The sequence below is a fragment of the Erinaceus europaeus genome, chromosome 10 (genome assembly GCF_950295315.1).
Source record: "Erinaceus europaeus chromosome 10, mEriEur2.1, whole genome shotgun sequence".
NCBI classification, from domain to species: Eukaryota; Metazoa; Chordata; class Mammalia; order Eulipotyphla; family Erinaceidae; genus Erinaceus; species Erinaceus europaeus.
This window is the reverse complement of record NC_080171.1, coordinates 27537690-27556581: the sequence shown is the minus strand read 5'-3', so window position 1 is coordinate 27556581 and position 18892 is coordinate 27537690. Positions and strand designations below refer to the sequence as shown.

The window sequence follows — 18892 nt, the reverse complement described above, 5'->3', positions numbered from 1 at the left end:
CTATTTCACCACTTGCAAAGCTTTCCCCCCACAGGTGGGGGCTGGGGACTTGAACTTGTGCATTTACTGTAGGTAACTAACTCATGAACTTATCTGCATGAGATCGGCGGCATCCAGAATTACCTGGAACTCAGTGTGCCTGCCTCAGACCTGACTTTGTAGGTGGGAATATTAAACTGACCTAGAAGAGCACAGTTATAATGTGAGTGGAGAGAGACAACTAGGGGACAAGAATTGTTACTTTATTTATTTTTTACTTTTTTTTTTTGCTTCCAGGTTTATTGCTGGGGCTCAGTGCCTGCACCATGAATCCGCTGCTCCTGGAGGCCATTTTTTCCCCATTTTGTTGCCCTTGTTGTAGTTGTTATTATTGTCACAGCTACTGATGTTGGATAGGACAGAGAGAAATCGAGAGATGAGGGGAAGACAGAGAGGAGGAAAGACAGACACCTGCAGACCTGCTCACTGCTTGTGAGGCGACCCCCTGCAGGTGAGGAGCTGGGGGCTCGAACCAGGATCCTTATGTTGGCCCTTGCGCTTTGTGCTATATGCGCTTAACCCGCTGTGCTACTACCGCCCAGTCCCCGTTACTTTGTTTTTGTATATATCTGCAAACTCTCATAATAAAAAGCTTTAAAAAAAAAAGATTAAATTTCATGGGAGAGAAACTAAAGCACTGCTCAGTTGTAGCATATGGTAATATCAAAGACTGAACCTGGGACTTCAGGCGCTGCAGGCACAAAAAGTCTGGTGCCCTACCACCATGATTATCTCCAAAGTCCCATTTAGTTATCTTTTTATTATTTTTTTTAATATTTATTTATTTTCCCTTTTGTTGCCCATGTTGTTTTTTATTGTTGTTGTAGTTATTATTATTGTTGTTATTAATGTCATCGTCACTGGACAGGACAGACAGAAATGGAAAGAGGAAAGGAAGACAGAGAAGGGGAGAGAAAGATAGACACCTGCAGACCTGCTTCAACGCCTGTGAAGTGACTGCCCTGCAGGTGGAGAACTGGGGGCTCTAACGGGGACCCTTATGCCGGTCCTTGTGCTTTGTTCCACATGCACTTAACCTGCTGCGCTACCACCCAACTCCCCCATTTAGGTATCTTATGAGTATACACAGTGACATGGCCCCTCTGACACTTCTGTGCACTCTCCTCCCAGCTTTCTAAGGCCAGGAACAGTTTCTGTTTCACAGAGCAAGAAACCTGAGGCTGTGTATTGCATTAAAGCAAAGGACTATGGGGAAGGAGGAAGGGATGGAAAAAAACCCCTGAAATTATACCATGTGTCAATGACTGCTGGGAAATTGTGCAGATGCTGTCACATCTGCCATGTTGTGCCCTCAGGGCACTGTTGATTCCCCGTGATAGTTGGAGTGCTATGGTTACTCCTCCCCCTTCCCATTCTCGCGAGAGCTATTCCCCATAAAAGCCGTTCTTCTTCCGTACCTCACTCTCTTGCCCGCCTTTCACTTCGGTGCTTAGACGCAGGGAAGGTTGCTGTGGGAGGCGGCCATTTTTGCTACCTCCACGTGGCCCAAGCTGCTTCTCTCTCACCCAACTCTGAGGTACCAGCGCAAATAAAAGATTGTGTTCCCCTTTCTGCTCCAAACCTCCTTTTTCTGCGTCCCGCCACAGCAAGTGTCAAATGACTGCACTATAGACCATTAACCCCTCCAACAACAGCAAAAATAAATAAATGACATAAAAAGAAAGAAGCTTGAGCCTGGTGCTGCAATTGGGAACCAAAACCAGGGGGTTGTATGTCAAAGTCTAAGCTACTGATTGCCAGGCCTCACTGCTTCAATATTCCTGGAGCCAGCAGGGTCTTTCTTACCCAGAAATTTACTGCTTAATTTCTGCAGGCAAAGGTTCTACAACAATTCGGAGGGTCAAGGGCTAAGAAAATAGCTCACTTAGATAAGTGCGATACTTTGCCCTGTGTGCAACCCAGGTCTGAACTCGGCCCCTAGGGCACTGAAGGAAGTTTCAGTGCTGTGGTCATTTTCACTTTTTCCACCTCTCTCTGTGTCTATCAAAAAAAAAAAAAAAAAAATATATATATATATATATATATATCCATGTGCCAGCAACTATACTGTAAACCATTTGCAGTGCCCCTCCCAATAAAGTGGAAAAATTAAAAAATTATTAAAAACAATTCTGATGGTCAAAGGGTAACAACTACCCAGCAAACTTTAGCCTAACTCACTCAAGAGTTCAAGATGTAGCTCTTAGCACCTAAGATCACATCTCAGGCCCCCAATGCATAACCCCGGGTCACAGTCAATGGGGAAAACACACCTGAACCAGCTGAGTAATTAGGACTGCAGAGTACTGGTGGGGCTGGATCAGGATGCTCTTGGCAATGACCTCACAGTAGTGAAAGGCTTGTGTGGCAAGCCCCATTTCAGCCAGGCGACAGGAATAGATGAACTTGAACACCTGTGACAGACAAAAAAAAGCTTAACTTGTGTCCTATGGCTCTTCCAAACTCCTAAAACAATCCAACAATACTATGAGCTGTGCTTTCTCTGGACATCTCCTTGACCTGTGAGTTCCCACACACCCACCCACAATGGTGCTAAATGCCCATGACCTGAGATATTTTATTAAAGATGTATTTATTTGTAGTTGAGCTATTTCCCCCAGCTGTACCTGAGATATTTGAGATCACAGTAAGCAACTAAAACACTTTTTCTTATCAACACCTTCAATAGCACCATAAGGGCATGTAACTACCAAGCACCAAGACCAGCAAGCACTGTGGATAGCCATACTTCACTATACAGACCAGCAAGCACTGTGGATAACCATACTTCACTATACAGACACTTTATACAAACACATAGATGATCATATGTGCTTTACCAATGGGATCACATTCTGAGAAGTGCATCATTAGGCAATTTGCATATGTTATTCTCCTGACAGCTCCCCATTTCACTAACAATAATTTAGGAAAGCATCTTTTAAATTTACTTTTTAAAATTTATCATGGACTGGGAGTGGGACAGTACATAAAATATCAGACATAGAACATGTGGTCCTGAGTTTGATCCCTGGTATTGCATATGCCATAGTGATGCTCTGGTTCCTCTCATCCACCCCATTAATAAAAAACAAATCTACTGGACCAGGCAGTGGTGCACCTGGTTGAGTGCAAGGATCAGGGTTCAAGCCACCAGTCCTCATCTACAGAGGGGAAGTTTTGTAAGTGGTGAAACAGGGCTGCAGGTGTCTCTCTCCTCTTTCAACTTCTCTGGCTCTATCCAAAATAAATAAAATATAAAGTAAAAAAACCTGGGCAGAGGTAGATAACATAATGGTTATACAAAGAGACTCTTAGGCCTGAGGCTCCAAAGTTCCAGATTCAATCCCTTGCACCACTAGAAGCCAGAGTTGAACAGTGCTCTCATAAATAATAATAATAATAAATAAGTAAAATGGTCATGCAAAGAGACTCATGCCTAAAGCTCCGACATCACAGTTTAAATCCCCTGCACCACCATAAGCCATCGTTGAGCAGTGCTCTGGTTAAAAAAATACATATAACAAGGACTGGCATAAGGATACCGGTTTGAGCCCTTGGCTTCCCACCTGCAGGGGAGTCGCTTCACAAACAGTGAAGCAGGTCTGCAGGTGTCTATCTTTCTCCTCCACCCCCCCGCCCCGTCTTCCCCTCCTCTCTCGATCTCTCTCTGTCCTACCCTACAACAATGACAGCAATAACAACAACAATAAAACAAGGGCAACAAAAGGGAATAAATAAATAAATATTGGGGGCTGGGCGGTAGTGAAGTGCAAGGACTGGTGTAAGGATCCTGGTTTGAGACCCCAGGTCCCCACCTACAGGGGAGTCGCTTCTCAAGCGGTGAAGCAGTTCTGTAGGTGTCTATCTTTCTCTCCCTCTCTGTCCCCCCCCTTGATTTCTCTCTGTCCTATCCAACAACAATAATAACAACAACAAGGCCAATAAGAGCAACAAAAAAATGGGGAAAATGGCCTCCTGGAGCAGTGGAATTGTGGTGTAGGCACTGAGCCCCAGCAATAACCCTAGAGGTGCAAAAAAGTAAAAAATATTTTAAAAAATTAAAAATATATAGTAATAAGAGAAAAAAGTAAGCTCTATTCAATAAAGAGAGGGAGAAGTTTAAAGCAATAGCACACAATAGTTTGCAGTGCCCCAGTAAGTGCAGCAAGTAGAAAGACCTAAAAAACACACCATAAAGTAACTAATAAATAGTTTCTACTTAGACCTAGACACCCTCCTCACCTACTTCCTATTTCACTTCCCTCAATCACTCTAAAGCTAACCTTGTCAGACAAAGTAAGAATTACAAAAGCTGGATCAAGGGCAAGAGACTGGCACACATTAATGATGACTTTTTGGTTACTAACAGGTCACCACATCACCTGAGGTTCCAGTAAGGGAGTCCTGGAATTCCCACACAGACATGATGGGCCTAGACTTCTAACAGATCCCTCGCTCCACTGCCACTGGTCATCTCCAGCAGGAACAACATAATGGACCCCTTCGTGGGCCCCTATAGGACCTTGCCTTCAATGTGGATCAACAATAATAGACTGTTCCATTTTCTGAAGGAAGGGTAGGTAACATACTCTATCACTCGAGGAAGATGGGTTCTGACGTTAGTGCAGCCTGGAATGTTCCTAGCTGTGACCACAGAATGTGAGCTCAGACCTACAGGGATGCAGAGGTTACACAGGCTTCTGTGCTGAATATGGACCCCAGATCAAACTTATGGGGTTTACAGTTAACAGTGTTTATACACTTTTCCCATATTTGGGAGCTACTCTCTCCCCTGACCCAGCTTTCTAGTCCTTTTTCCAACTATGACACCATCTCCCCAGACAATACCTTGGGTCCACCTACATGGTGGCTGTCAGACTCAGACAAAAATTGGTAAAACCATGGGCCCCTTGGAATATTCCTAAAATACACCTATTAGCTTTTTCAAAAATGGACACCTCCAAATCTTCATCTGCAATATTCTTGTCTTTAGGTTCATGATTAGCCAACAACTTGTTCTACTTTATATCTTAACTCTTTTCAGCCACCAGGTTCGATGATACCACGATGCCAACCAGACATCTGGTTGGCCCTGGGCAGATGACCCCACCAACATGTCCTGGAACCCTCCCTAGAGACCTGCCCCACTAGGGGAAGAGAGAGACAAGCTGGGAGTATGGATAGACCAGTCAACGCCCATGTTCAGCGGGGAAGCAATTACAGAAGCCAGACCTTCCACCTTCTGCACCCCATAATGACTGTGGGTCCATACTCCCAGAGGGTTAGAGAATAGGAAAGCTTTCAAAGGAGAGGATGGGATATGGCGTTCTGGTGGTGGGGATTGTACCCCTCTTATCCTATGGTCTTGTCAATATTTCCATTTTATAAATAAATTTTTTAAAGTGGGGGGGGGCAGTGGAAGAGACACCACAGCACTGCTCCACCATCTGTGGTGCCAGGGCATGAACCTAGGGTGTGGTAAGGTGCATGCTCTATTGGGTGACCTATCACCAGGTAACATATTTCATTTTTAAAAGATCTGATTAATTTGTTTAGTGAGAAACTCAGAGAGGTGAGAGATTCACTCTGGCATTCAGGGTACTGGGGATTGAAAGCGAGATAGAAATCACATGTGTTAAGTGCTGTGCGCTACCTCCTGAACCACCTTGCCAGCTACCAGGAAGATATCTTTATGAGGAGCTGGGTCATCCCTGATCTTACTGCTCCTATAGTGCTCTGGATGTGTGAGCTACCACACAACTAGGCAACAGGAATTTGGGACCACTACTGTATATGCAATTTTGTCATGTCACACGACTGTGCCAGATAACTCTCCCCATAATGTTAAAAATAGTTGATATAAAGGTATATAACTTACTCAGTTGTCTTGATATTTAAAATACTAAGAACTAAAATACAAACAGAGCCCCCAGAACCTATGGACATCTAATCTTTGACAAAGGGGCTCAGACTATTAAATGGGGAAACCACTTCAACAAATGGTGTTGGAAACAATGGGTTGAAACAAGCAGAAGAATGAAACTGAACCACTGTATTTCACCAAATACAAAAGTAAATTCCAAGTGGATCAAGGACTTGGATGTTAGACCACAAACTATCAGATACTTAGAAGAAAATATTGGCAGAACTCTTTTCCGCATAAATTTTAAAGACACCTTCAATGAAACTAATCCAATTACAAAGAAGACTAAGGCAAGTATAAACCTATGGGACTACATCAAATTAAAAAGCTTCTTCACAGCAAAAGAAACCACTACCCAAACCAAGAGACCCCTCACAGAATGGGAGAAGATCTTTACATGCCATACATCAGACAAGAGTTTAATAACCAACATACATAAAGAGCTTGCCAAACTCAACAAGACAACAAATAACCCCATCCAAACATGGGGGGAGGACATGGACAGAATATTCACTACAGAAGAGATCCAAAAGGCCGAGAAACACATGAAAAAATGCTCCAAGTCTCTGATTGTCAGAGAAATGCAAATCAAGACAACAATGAGATACCACTTCACTCCTGTGAGAATGTCATACATCAGAAAAGGTAACAGCAGCAAATGCTGGAGAGGGTGTGGGGTCAAAGGAACCCTCCTACACTGCTGGTAGGAATGTAAATTGGTCCAACCTCTGTGGAGAACAGTCTGGAGAACTCTCAGAAGGCTAGAAATGGACCTACCCTGTGATCCTGCAATTCCTCTCCTGGGGATACATCCTAAGGAACCCAACACATCCATCCAAAAAGATCTGTGTACACATATGTTCTTAGCAGCACAATTGTAATAGCCAAAACCTGGAAGCAACCCAGGTGTCCAATAACAGATTAGTGGCTGAGCAAGTTGTGGTATATATACGCAATGGAATACTACTCAGCTGTAAAAAATGGTGACTTCACCATTTTCAGCCGATCTTGGATGGACCTTGAAAAAATCATGTTGAGTGAAATAAGTCAGAAAAAGAAGGATGAATATGGGATGATCTCACTCTCAGGCCGAAGTTGAAAAACAAGATCAAAAAAGAAAACACAAGTAGAACCTGAAATGGAATTGGCGTATCGCACCAAAGTAAAAGACTCTGGGGTGGGTGGGTGGGGAGAATACAGGTCCAAGAAGGATTCAGAGGACCTAGTGGGGGTTGTATTATTATATGGGAAACTGGGGAATGTTATGCATGTACAGACTACTGTATTTACTGTTGAATGTAAAACATTAATTCCCCAATAAAAAAAAATTAAATTAAAAAAATAAATAAAATAAAATACAAACAAAACCCTCAACTCAACAGGGTTTATTTTACTCCCTGAACATTACATATTAAAATGTCTCAATATTTTCAAAATCCTGCTGGCATTTAAAAAAAAATTATTTATTTATTCCCTTTTGTCGTCCTTGTTTTATTGTTGTAGTTATTGTTGTTACTGATGTTGTTGTCATTGGATAGGACAGAGAGAAATGGAGAGAGGATGGGGAAGACAGAGGTGGACAGAAATATAGAAACCTGCAGACCTACTTCACCGCTTGTGAAGCGACCCCCCCCCTTGCAGGTGGGGAGCTGGGGGCTCGAACCAGGACCCTTACGCTGGTCCTTGCACCACTTGCACTTAACCCGCTGTGCTACCACCCGACTCCCCATACTGGTATTTTTACGTAAAAACTTAAAACCCATTGGACCAGGAGAGAGCTCAGAAGGTACAGCATACACCTTTCACGTGAAGTTTTGAGCTCTGAGCCCCTGGACTACATTAGAAACTCCATGAATGATGAAGCAGTGCTGTCTGTTTTCTTTTGTTTTAAGAAATAAAGAATTAAAAACATAAAGGAAAGGGAGGTCCTTCAAGACTAATATTATACATGTATGAAGCCCTAGGTTCATTACTTGGTGCTGAAATTAATTAAAACGAAACAAACAACAACAAAAGAAACCAGGAATTCAAACACTAAGTTGCAGGAGATACTGACACCCACTGCTTAGCAATGAAGCCTGGCATAGCTCCTCCTACCTGGAAACTGGGTAAGCAGCAGGTCTGTGCCCCGAGGGACTGAGCATATTCATAGGCTTCTGTCCTCTGAATAGCTTCATTGGATGCAAACTTTAAAAATGGCAGGCTGTTGAAGAAGAAAGGAGCTATTTTAATTGTGAGCAAGTCCTCCAGAAGTGTGTCATACCACGAGATAAAGATGCAAGGACACCACAGGAACAGGCATACTTTCTGGGTCAGCTAAGGCGGGAAGGGGATATATCCTTTCTAAAGAAAACAGGTCCTATCACATTTTCTTGATGCCTCACCTGTGGTTTGAGCCAATTAAGACAAGTTTTGTGGTTTTCTTTGTATATACCCCAAATCCAACCTGGGCCATGAGGTAGCAGAAGTGTGCTGCATCTAAGAGCCCTTTTGAAGCTGAAAAGACACAATACTCAGTTACCAAGTGTTCTCCCAGAAAAGAGAACACTAACAAGATATCACAGAGGTGCCCAAGAAGTGGAAACTGCCAGAATGTCCTTATGGCCCAGTAATAGCACTCTGTCTTCAAGTTTGCACCTGATTCCCTACCTACCTAGGGTATCACCCATAGTGACCATTGTTCTGGACTCCACATCCATGTTGTTGCTCAGGTTGGACAAAACCATAGCAAGATGTGGCCTCCAGTCTCCCCACTTCTCATCTCCACAACACTAAAATAAGAAAACAACAAGGTCAAACAAGCCCTCACTCTTGGATGTGAAACATCATTTTTAACTTTGCATTGGCTGAGTTAGTGGACACATTAAAAAGCTACAGCAAGAAACACAGGTCTCCTGGTCTTCAAGCCAGCCCCAAGAAGCTAAGCCGCTCTGTGAGGAGCCTAGCACTGACCGTGGATGCAGCAGGCATCCGCCCTGACATCAGCTGGTAGACAGTCTGCAAAGGGTCGTTGATTGGAAGGCTGTTGGCAAACCTAGGTAGATAAAAAGAGAAAACTTTCTGTCACTCTGGTTTGACCTTTTTTAAGACTTAAGTTTTCCTTTATTTTTTTATTCTTTTTTTTAACATTTACTTATTTATTTATTCCTTTTTGTTGCCCTTGTTATAGTTATTGCTGTCATTGTTGCTGGATAGGACAGAGAGAAATGGAGAGAGGCGGGGAAGATGGAGGGGGGAGAGAAAGACAGACACCTGCAGACCTGCTTTACCGCCTGTGAAGCGACTCCCCTGCAGGTGGGGAGTCGGGGGCTCAAACCAGGATCCTAACCAATCCTTGCACTTTGCGCCACCTGCATTTAACCTGCTGCGCTACTGCCCGAATCCCCTGGTTTGACCTTTTAAAAATAAACAGAAAAACAGTCTGCTCAGATCTCAATCTCTTTGGTGATTGGCTTGGTGTTTAACTTAGGCCAAGTGCACTTTATTTCAATATTAACAAACAAACCACAAGAGGAGGAGGCTGAGGAATTAACTGAGAATTCCTTTGTCAGATTTTTTTTTCTTTCTATGAGAGAAGGGGAATGGGGGAGAGAGTGAAGGAACCAGAGCACTATTGAGCTCTGGTGAAAGGTAGTGCTGGGATTGAATCTGTAATTTCTAGCACCCTGGACATACCAGTTGGTGCTCTAACAGAAATACTTTTTATTTATTTATTTTGGATAGACAGAGAGAAATTAAGAAAGAACGAGGAGATAGAGTAGAAGAGAGACAGAGACATCTGCAGCACTGCTTTGTGAAGCTTCTCCCTGCAGGTGGGGACTGGGGGGCTTGAACCTGGGTCCTAGCATATGTTGCCCTATCTGGTATGCTAATAGAATACTTTTCAAAGAAAGTACTAAAAATCATTCAGTTATTATTATTTTAAATTATTTATTTATTTATTCATGTGAAAGATAGGCGGAGAGAGGGAAAGAACCAGGCATCACTCTGGTACATGTGCTGCCGGGGATTGAATTTAGGACCTCATGCTTGAGAGTCCGATGCTTTATCCACTGCACCACCTCCCAGACCACAGTTATTATATTTTTTTAAATCAACACAGAGCTTCACTGCTCCAGGATGATTTTTTTTTTTTTTTTTGTATATAAGAGAGATAACAGCACTTGCTTCCCCCAGAGCTACAGTGTTCCCATGTGGTGCACCAAGGTTTTAAACCTGGATCACAAGCATGTGACCTATCAGGTAAGCTATCTCGTTGACTCCAGAATAAAGATTTTAAAACTGCCTTCATAATGTAACCCAAGGCAGAGGGGTCAGCCTACACCATGTGCAGATGAGAGCGCCCCACTTCAACAGACCAGATGATAGGTAACTGTGTGTTACCAAGAGCAGAGGGACCAGGGAGGCAGTTGGTGGTACAGCTTATACCCCACATGCATGAGGTTTTACCCCAGGACTATGCGAAGCCAATAAAGACAACATGAGAAGAACAGTTCTCTGGGACAGTGTGAAAATACAGATGGTTTTTATAAAATAAATTATAAATTTTGGAGCTGAGCGGTGTCTCTGCTGGAAGAGCCCAGGGCTAGCATGAAAGAGACCTGTGCTTCTATCCCTGGCACTAAATATGCTCTGGTCTACCTCAGGAAATAAATAATGCTTTTTTTTTAATTCTTTTATTTTTTTAAATGCCATTCCCACCACCAAAAGACTGTGTCCCGTCCCACCCCCCCTCCATTCCCCTCCATCCCCTAAGCTGATCATCCCCCTCACCTTCAACCCAAGGTTTTTACTTTGGTGCCCTACTCCAAATTCAGTCAAATCCTGCTTTGAGTTTCCTGCTTTTGAGTTTGAGTTTGTTTTTTAAGACAAATAAATTAATAAAATTTTAAAATTTGGGTCAGGGAAGTAGCGTCACAGTGGAGCATATGCATGAAGCCCTAGACTCAATCCCCAGTACCACAAAGAAAAGAAAAAGAGAGCAGGCACATTACTACACTAGCTGGAAGTGCCTAGAAATAGTTCATGCAACATGGGAGGGGGAGATAAAATAATGGTTATGCAGACAGACTCTCATGCCTGAGGCTTCAAAGTCCCAGCTTCAATCCCCCACACCACCATAAACCAAAGCTGAGCAGTGTTCTGGTTAAAAAAAAAAAAAAAAAATCTATATAATTATATATATATTAATTATGTATATATAAAATTAAATAATTCATGCAACATAATCCTATACCTGGTCATGACTCTGGCATGCGTCCGGCTGTCCATCTTACTTGCAAGTAACAAAGCATGGCCCCATAAGGCATTTTTCATTGCAGACTCTAATGCATCCTTAAAAAAGGAAAAAAAAAAAAAAAAGAAAAGCATGTTAATGGTTATCTGATGATCAGAATAACTGAGATGAGTTAAGTAAACAGAAGGAACAGACTACCTGTCATGATACAGTGACGAAAAAGTAAATGACCAATACCTATTTGACCACAGTTCAGAAATGAGAGAGAAGGTACCTTTTCATTAATTTCCCAGGCAGCAGCTCCCTCTGGTAGGAGGTTTATGTATATGCACTCCTTTCACTGTCTATTTGCATCATCAAGAACAAACTCACCAAGCAGACACAGGGCACTGAGAAATGCCCATAGTGAGAAATGCCACCTGAACATCATTCCCCATTTCCACAGTTATTAATGAGTATCTCCAAAATAACACAGGTGTAATTCAGAACTCCTGATTAGCAGGTGGAAATATTGTCATAGAGGGAAATGGTAATCAAATCTAACATATACGAACCAATTACACACGGGCGATAGCGCAGCAGGTTAAGCGCACATGGTGCAAAGCACAAGGACCAGCGTAAGGATCCCGGTTCCAGCCCCTGGCTCCCCACCTGAAGGGGAGTCACTTCACAAGTGGTGAGGCAGGTCTGCAGGTGTCTTTCTCTCCCCCTCTGTCTTCCCCTCCTCTCTCTATTTCTCTCTGTCCTATCTAACAACGATGACATCAACTACAACAACAACTATAACAAGAATAACAACAAAACACACACACACACACACACACACACACACACACACAAAAAAAAAAAAACCAAGGGCAACAAAAGGGAAAAATAAAAAAAATATATATATAAAAAAGACATGCATTTATTTGTCAAATGACTCAAAACTAAACCTGGAAGTCTTTGACACTGGCAATATTTAGTGAAAATGCACAATTAATACCTTGCAAGAGATGATCCACAAGGTGTCAGCCAGTCTTCACAAAACAAGACAGGTTTGCACCCTTTGGTTTGTCCTGTTAGTTTAGGGTTCCTACCTTCTTGCGGCCATACAGCAGAAGCTCTCTGAACCTCTCAATCTCTTTCTCAAGTGTGCTAGTGGCAGCTGTCAGGCTGTCAGTGAGAAAGGAGAGCTGGGCCTCTCCGGACTCCTCCTCTTCCACTTGCTCTACAGCCTCGTTAGTAAAATCAATCAAGTTGGCCTCATTGGGTGACTTCCCAGGAAGCCACACTGTTTTGTGGTCTCGTAGCAAGAGTTCTGCAATGTCTGTTCCCACTACAGTCTGTGAGGGTTTTCAGGACAGAATGGAGAGGAACAAAGGCTTTAATATGAGTGGACTTTCCCACAAGGTAGTAAGATAGTTTCTGTCAGGTGATTATACACTGAATACCAGGGATCCAAATCATTGTTTCCTGAACCACCTGACAAGAGACTAGCTAAAAGGTTGACAACAGTGGATACAAATTTTCCTCCCCCCAAATTATCATCTCCTATATCCCCAAGGGTTGCTAGGATAATCTTAAATGAGCACCTTAAGTGATTCTGCCACCACCACCAACCACCAACCACCAACCACCACCACTACCACCACCACCACCACCACCACACACACACACACACACACACACCCCTTCACACACAAGTCTTGCCCAGACCTCCAGGGAGTGAGGGCTCCTAAGACTACAGGCCAGTAAGAAAAAATACACAGGGGCCAGGTAGTGGCACACATGGTTGAGCAAATGTGTTACAATGTACAAGGAGCCAGGTTCAAGCCCCTGGTCCCCACCTGCAGGGGGTAAGCTTTGCAAGTGGTGAAGCAGGGCTGCAGGTGTCTCCTCTCTCCCTATCTCCCCCTACCCTCTCGATTTCTGACTGTCTCTATCCAATAAACAAAGATAATAATAATAATAAAAAAATTCAAAAAGAAAGAAAAAGTAAACATACCCCATTCTGTCTGCATAACAGAACAATAAAATTCCAAAGAAGACTTGCAGATTCTTTGTCAATTAAGTTTTCATTCTGTAAACACTTTGTGGCTTTGTTCTGTGCAAAATTAATAACATCCACTTTATGGGTATCATCTCTGAAAAAAGAACACACCATCAGTGAAGCAACCACAACATCTGTGAGGCCAAGTTCAATGCTGCTTCTCACCCCAGCACGATGGACTGCATTCCCAGAGAACATACTTGCCCAGTGGACCTGGGAATGACCTCATCTCCTCTTGCTCTGGTGTGTGCTGCAACAGGGTCTGCAACAGAATGAGCAAGGGGACAGAAACTGAGCGGCTTACTCACCCATCAATGCCTGACTGTGTGTGCCAGCTGCATCAGCAGACTGAGTTACAGATGTCAGCCCTCCACATAGAGATAAAGGTATTCTGTCACAGTGTGACTTTGGTCTACAACAGTTATTTTTGAATTTTAGAGGTGAGATTCGTTGACCCCAAAACTCTCAAGCAGAATCTTAATAGGTGCAACAGAAGAGGCCTACTGACCACAGAACAGGGTCCCCCAAACTGGCTTTTCTTGTATAAGATCATGAAGTACCTCAGCTCATTATTAAATTAACTGGTAAAATAAACAAGGTCCTCTCTGAAATCAGAAATGGAAAGAATCAAACCAAGTATAATATAAAATCCAATGCAGATGCTTAAAGTGCTGACTTCTAGGAGGACATGGCCAAATAGAAGAACAACAAATGTACAAATCAAAAGTTTAAGGGGTCAGGTGGTGGCACACTGGGTTAAACGCATAGTCAAAGCACAAGGACCCGAGCAAGGATCACCAACTGCAAAAGATTTCACTTCACAAGTGGGGAAGCAGCTCTGCAGGTATCTATCCTTCTCTCTCCCTCTCTATCTTCCCTTCTCAATTTCTCTCTGTCCTAGCCAATAAAATGAAAAAAAAGGGTGCCAGGAACAGTGGATTTGTAGTGCAGGCACCGAGCCCCAGCGATAACCCTGGAGGCAAAATATAAACAAATAAATAATTCACAGAAATAAACATTTTAAAAAATATTCTCTGTTCATGCCAATAGGGTTACTGCTGGGGTTTGGTGCCAGCACTGTGAATCCACTGCCTCTGGTGGCCATTTTTTTTTTTAACTAGAGCACTGCTCAGCTCTGGTTTATGGTGGTGCAGGGGACTGAGCCTGGGACTTTGGAGCCATAGGCATAAGAGACTCTTTGCTATCCACCCCCTTCTCCCACGCCACCCCCATTTTACTTGACAGAAATCGAGAGGGGAGAAGACAAGAGAGGGAGAGAAAGAGACACCTACCTGTAGACCTGTCTCACCACTTGTGAAGCATTCCCCTGCAGGTAGAAACAGGGGCTCTAATGCAGGACAATTTATTTTTTTGCCTCCAGGGTTATTGCTGGGGTTTAGGGCCTGCACCATGAATCCACTGCTCCTGGAGGGCATTTTCCCCATTTTTTGTTGCCCTTGTTACAGCCTTTGTTGTTGTCGTTGTTATTGTTGCTATTGATGTTGTTGGATGGGACAGAGAGAAATCGAGAGATGAGGGGAGACAGAGAGGAGGAGAAAAAGACACCTGTAGACCTGCTTCACCACTTGTGAAGCGACACCCCCTGCAGGTGGAGAGCCGGGGCTCGAACTGGGATCCTTATGACTGTCCTTGTGCTTTGTGCCATGTGTGCTTAACCCGCTGTACCTGACCCATTTTTTTTTTTTTTTTTGGCCTAAAGGGTTATTTGTGGGGCTTGGTGCTGGCAATATGAATCCACTGCAACCAAAGACCAGTCTCCCTCCCCCACCCCCTCTATTTTATCTAATAGGACAGAGAGAAACTGAAAGGGAAGGGGAAGATAAAGAGGCAGATTGAACCTGGGTCCTTACATATAGCACAATATGCATTTAACCAGGTGTGCCCCTGCCCAGCCTAGGATAAGCATTTTCCAAGGCTATTTTAAGACAATAATGCACAAGTTGGAGTTAACAAATTGCAAAGCATACAGAATGTTTCAACAAAATTCTATCGAATTACCTCCATGCTATGAATTTCAACCAATGCAGGCTGTCCTTCAGAAGGCAGATTTGGAATTACTTTAATGAGATGACCCCCAGTACCAAAGCGGGCACAGACGTGAGGCACAGAGAACTTCTCAGGAGTAATTGGTCTTGATGGAACTACATTTTTAAAAAAGTGAAAGAAACAATCAGCTTGCTATAACACTTCTTTGGAGTTTTATTTACTGATACCAGAGAAAGGAGAGAAAGAGAGACCCAGAGTTTTACTCTGGCATATGTGATCAAATTCAGGACCTCTTGCTTAAGAAGTCAAGGCTATAACCACATCCTGGGACACTCTTGGCACTTCAAAACCTGAGCAACAGTTTAGATTTTAAAGATGTAAACACAACTGAATGCATAGGTTAGTTTTATAGTGAGTAACTGACTTTCAAATGAAAACTAATCTATTGTATATCCTGTTAAAAGTAGAACTATATAAAGTCAGAAAAATGTTTAGATTACTAAAAGATAACTTACGCTCTTCTAAAATGAAAAACAAAACCAAAACAAAATACCAACCATAACAACAATAAAAACCCTCCAAGGAACTCCATGAAGTGGCTTAGTTAGATTTGCATAGGTAAGGTCCCAGGTCTGATTTTCAGTACAACACATATACCAGTAATAAAATTCCAATTACAGTTCTAACTCCCTCCCTCCATCTCACTGCAGGATTTGGCCCCCTTATGGGATCTGGTGTCTCTGTGCACTGTGAACTTGAGGTCTCAACTAACACGTACCCTGCTCCACAGTGGGCCAGCTGGTATCGGGAGGGTAACCATATTCGGTGAAGTCCTGGGCACTGCTGAAGTTGCCGCCACCATAGGAGCTGTAGGGGTAATCACCGTGGAAGGAGCCTGGTGGAGGTGGGCCTTCATAGGCACTGGTTGCCACGTTGTGACTCCTATAAATCTGACTCTAGGAAACAAAAAGCACATGAGACATCAGTTCCCTGGCAGCTCAGCAGATACGCTGTCAGTCATAGAGGACAGCAGATCCTAGAGCAGGGGGCGATGGTGAGCCTGCCGAGGGCCTACCTGGTGTGACTGGGAGCTAAAGCTGCTGCGGTGGCTGTGCAGGCTGGCCACGCTGCGCAGGCTCTGTGCCGAGTGCTCGCTGTGCACGCTGCGCCTGTCTGTCTCTTCCCCGTAGGGGTCCCTGCGGGGCTCAGGGTCTTCATCAAAACTCCTGGTGACTCGAGGGTCGTACCTCCAGTGGTCATCATACTTGTCATGCCTGTAGTCGGCAGGGGATAAAGTAAGGTTGGGAGCTGGGGTGGGGTGGGGCTGGGGGGTCCTCTGGGACAACACTCCTCAATACAGAACAGTCAAGCTCTTTTGGGCCTCCTGCCATTTCCAAGCCTCGACACTAAGAACAAATTGGAGGCCTCTTGGGAGTGGAGTCACTGTCTTCCAAGAACAAGTTCAAAGCCTCTGTCTGGAGACTTAGGGGAACATGTAAGTTTGTCATAGTAAAGTCAGGCCTCTCACAGACACAGAGTAGTCAGTAGCCCATGCTCAGGTGCAATTATGGACTCCTTTGAAGCCCAGAGTGAGAAATGCTGGGAGGGGTTTAGTAACTGTGATATCAGAGATTTTGCCAGAACTATAGTTCTTGAAGAAATTACAGACACACAAGACCACAGCTGACCAATGACCCACCCTCTTGGCCAAAGTAGGTTTTACTAACCTGTCACCATAAGAGTAGTTCTCTTTCCTATACGGATCATATTCAGTATCATACCAATACCTCTGGTCATAGTGGCGGGGGTCCCTGAATCTAGCACTGTAGTGGTACCGATCCCAGTGGCCCGCATCTGTAAGCAAGGAATTAACAGTTAATACAACATACAAAGGAAGACACACCTCTGTAGAAAAGACTGAGGCCATCTCAGAGCTCCTCTTTTCTCAAGAAAATCAGCATGTCCCTGGGAATGTTAGCTGTTAGACACAAAAGGATCCTGGCTATTTTTAGCCTGTATAGTGCCGTTGGCTGTGTTCCTCTCAATATATGGATGTATGCGTGTGTGTGTGGGGGGGAACCTACTGAAAAAAAAAATCATCATTTAAATTCTTTTTTTATAGGGGCCAGATGGCAGCTAGTGCACCTCATTAAGAACACAAATTATTGTGGTACGGGAGGTGGCGCAGTGGATAAAGCATTGGATTCTCAAGCATGAGGTCCTGAGTTCAATCCCTGGCAGCACATGTAACATAGTGATGTCTGGTTCTTTCTCTCTCCTATGTTTCTCATAAATAAATAAATAAATAAATAAATAAAATCTTAAAAAAAAAAAAAACACACACAAGTTACCATGATCAAGGACCCAGGTTTGAGCTTCCAACTTGCAGGGGGGTGCTTCACAAGTGGTGGATACAGGCTTGCTAGTGTCTTTCTCTTTCCCTTCTCTATCTCCCACTCCCATCTTCAATTTCTCCCTGTCCTAGCAAATAAAATAGAAAGAAAAAAAAAAAAAGGGAAAGAATGGCCACCAGGAGTGATGGATTCATAGTTCTGACACTGAGCCCCAATAATAACCCTGGTGGGCAATAAAAAAAAAAATTAATGTATAGTAAACTTACTTTTGGTAAGCATATTAATATTACAGACAAAGCAAATATACCTTTTGACAGGTGTATACAGAATTTATTTTAAAAGTAGTGTGAAGATAAGACTGTACGAGGGGAAACAGGCCTATGAGAAGCAGTAGATAGACAGGAAGTGTGGGGCCACAGCCCTGGGTACTTCAATCTGCACTGAGAACATAGGACATAACCAGGCATCAGTGATGAGTGGGCATACCTGGGGGACAAGCCAATAAAACACTGATAACAGAAAAATGGAAACCTGAGGCCATGGGAATACCCTGTGTTGGTCCCATCTGACAGTGGAGCCACTGAACACATGTAGTCCTGAGCATGTGAGACATGGCTTGAACAATAGAAAAGCTACTTTCTCATTTTATTTCTTGTCTTTTTTTTTTTTGCCTTCCAGGGTTATTGCTGGGACTCAGTGCCTGCACCATGAATCCACTGCTCCTAGAGGCCATTTCTTCCCCCTTTTGTTGCCCTTGTTGTTGTAGTCTTGATGTGGTTATTATTATTGTTGATGTCGTTCATTGGTGGATAGGACAGAGAAATGGAGAGAGGAGGGGAAGACAGAGAGGAGGAGAGAAAGACAGACACCTGCAGACCTGCTTCACCACCTGTGAAGCGACTTCCCAGCAGGTGGGGAGCCGGGGGCTCGAACCTGGTTCCTTACGCCGGTCCTTGCGCTTGGTACCACATGCGCTTAACCCGCTGCGCTACCGCCTGACCCCCTTCTTTTTCTTTTTCAAGCAAGAAAAATAAACCTGAGCCTCATTTATGTGTGATATTACCTGAGTAGCCTTCCTGGTTCGTTCTTTCTCTTTTTCTTTCTTTCTTTTTTTAGAGACAAGAAGGAAGAAGGTAGCGAGAGAGGGAAAGACACCACAGCACCACTCATCATAAATGGGGTTTTCCCCAGTAGTGTCCATAGTGCTCCCATGCATTACTGAGGCTTGAACTCGAGGCTTCACACACAGCAAAGCACGTGCTCTACTGGGTGAGCTATTTCCTAGGCTTTATTTTATT

The 18892-nt window shown here is 43.6% G+C and overlaps 1 protein-coding gene across 8 annotated transcripts in view; it reads right to left on the bottom strand.

Moving 5' to 3' along the window:
• Positions 1-18892, bottom strand: part of SEC16A (SEC16 homolog A, endoplasmic reticulum export factor) — a 52323-nt gene that overhangs the window by 16252 nt on the left and 17179 nt on the right. For all 8 annotated transcript variants that reach the window (XM_016187421.2, XM_016187422.2, XM_060199376.1 and 5 more), the window contains 13 exons: positions 16968-17094; positions 16316-16514; positions 16019-16196; positions 15253-15395; positions 13434-13495; positions 13189-13327; positions 12281-12526; positions 11202-11299; positions 8918-8999; positions 8619-8736; positions 8350-8461; positions 8063-8168; positions 2313-2453 (listed from right to left, as the gene is read on the bottom strand). In XM_016187421.2, the coding sequence (XP_016042907.1) occupies positions 2313-2453; positions 8063-8168; positions 8350-8461; positions 8619-8736; positions 8918-8999; positions 11202-11299; positions 12281-12526; positions 13189-13327; positions 13434-13495; positions 15253-15395; positions 16019-16196; positions 16316-16514; positions 16968-17094 (1751 nt within the window). The remainder of the gene's footprint in view (positions 1-2312; positions 2454-8062; positions 8169-8349; positions 8462-8618; positions 8737-8917; positions 9000-11201; positions 11300-12280; positions 12527-13188; positions 13328-13433; positions 13496-15252; positions 15396-16018; positions 16197-16315; positions 16515-16967; positions 17095-18892) is intronic.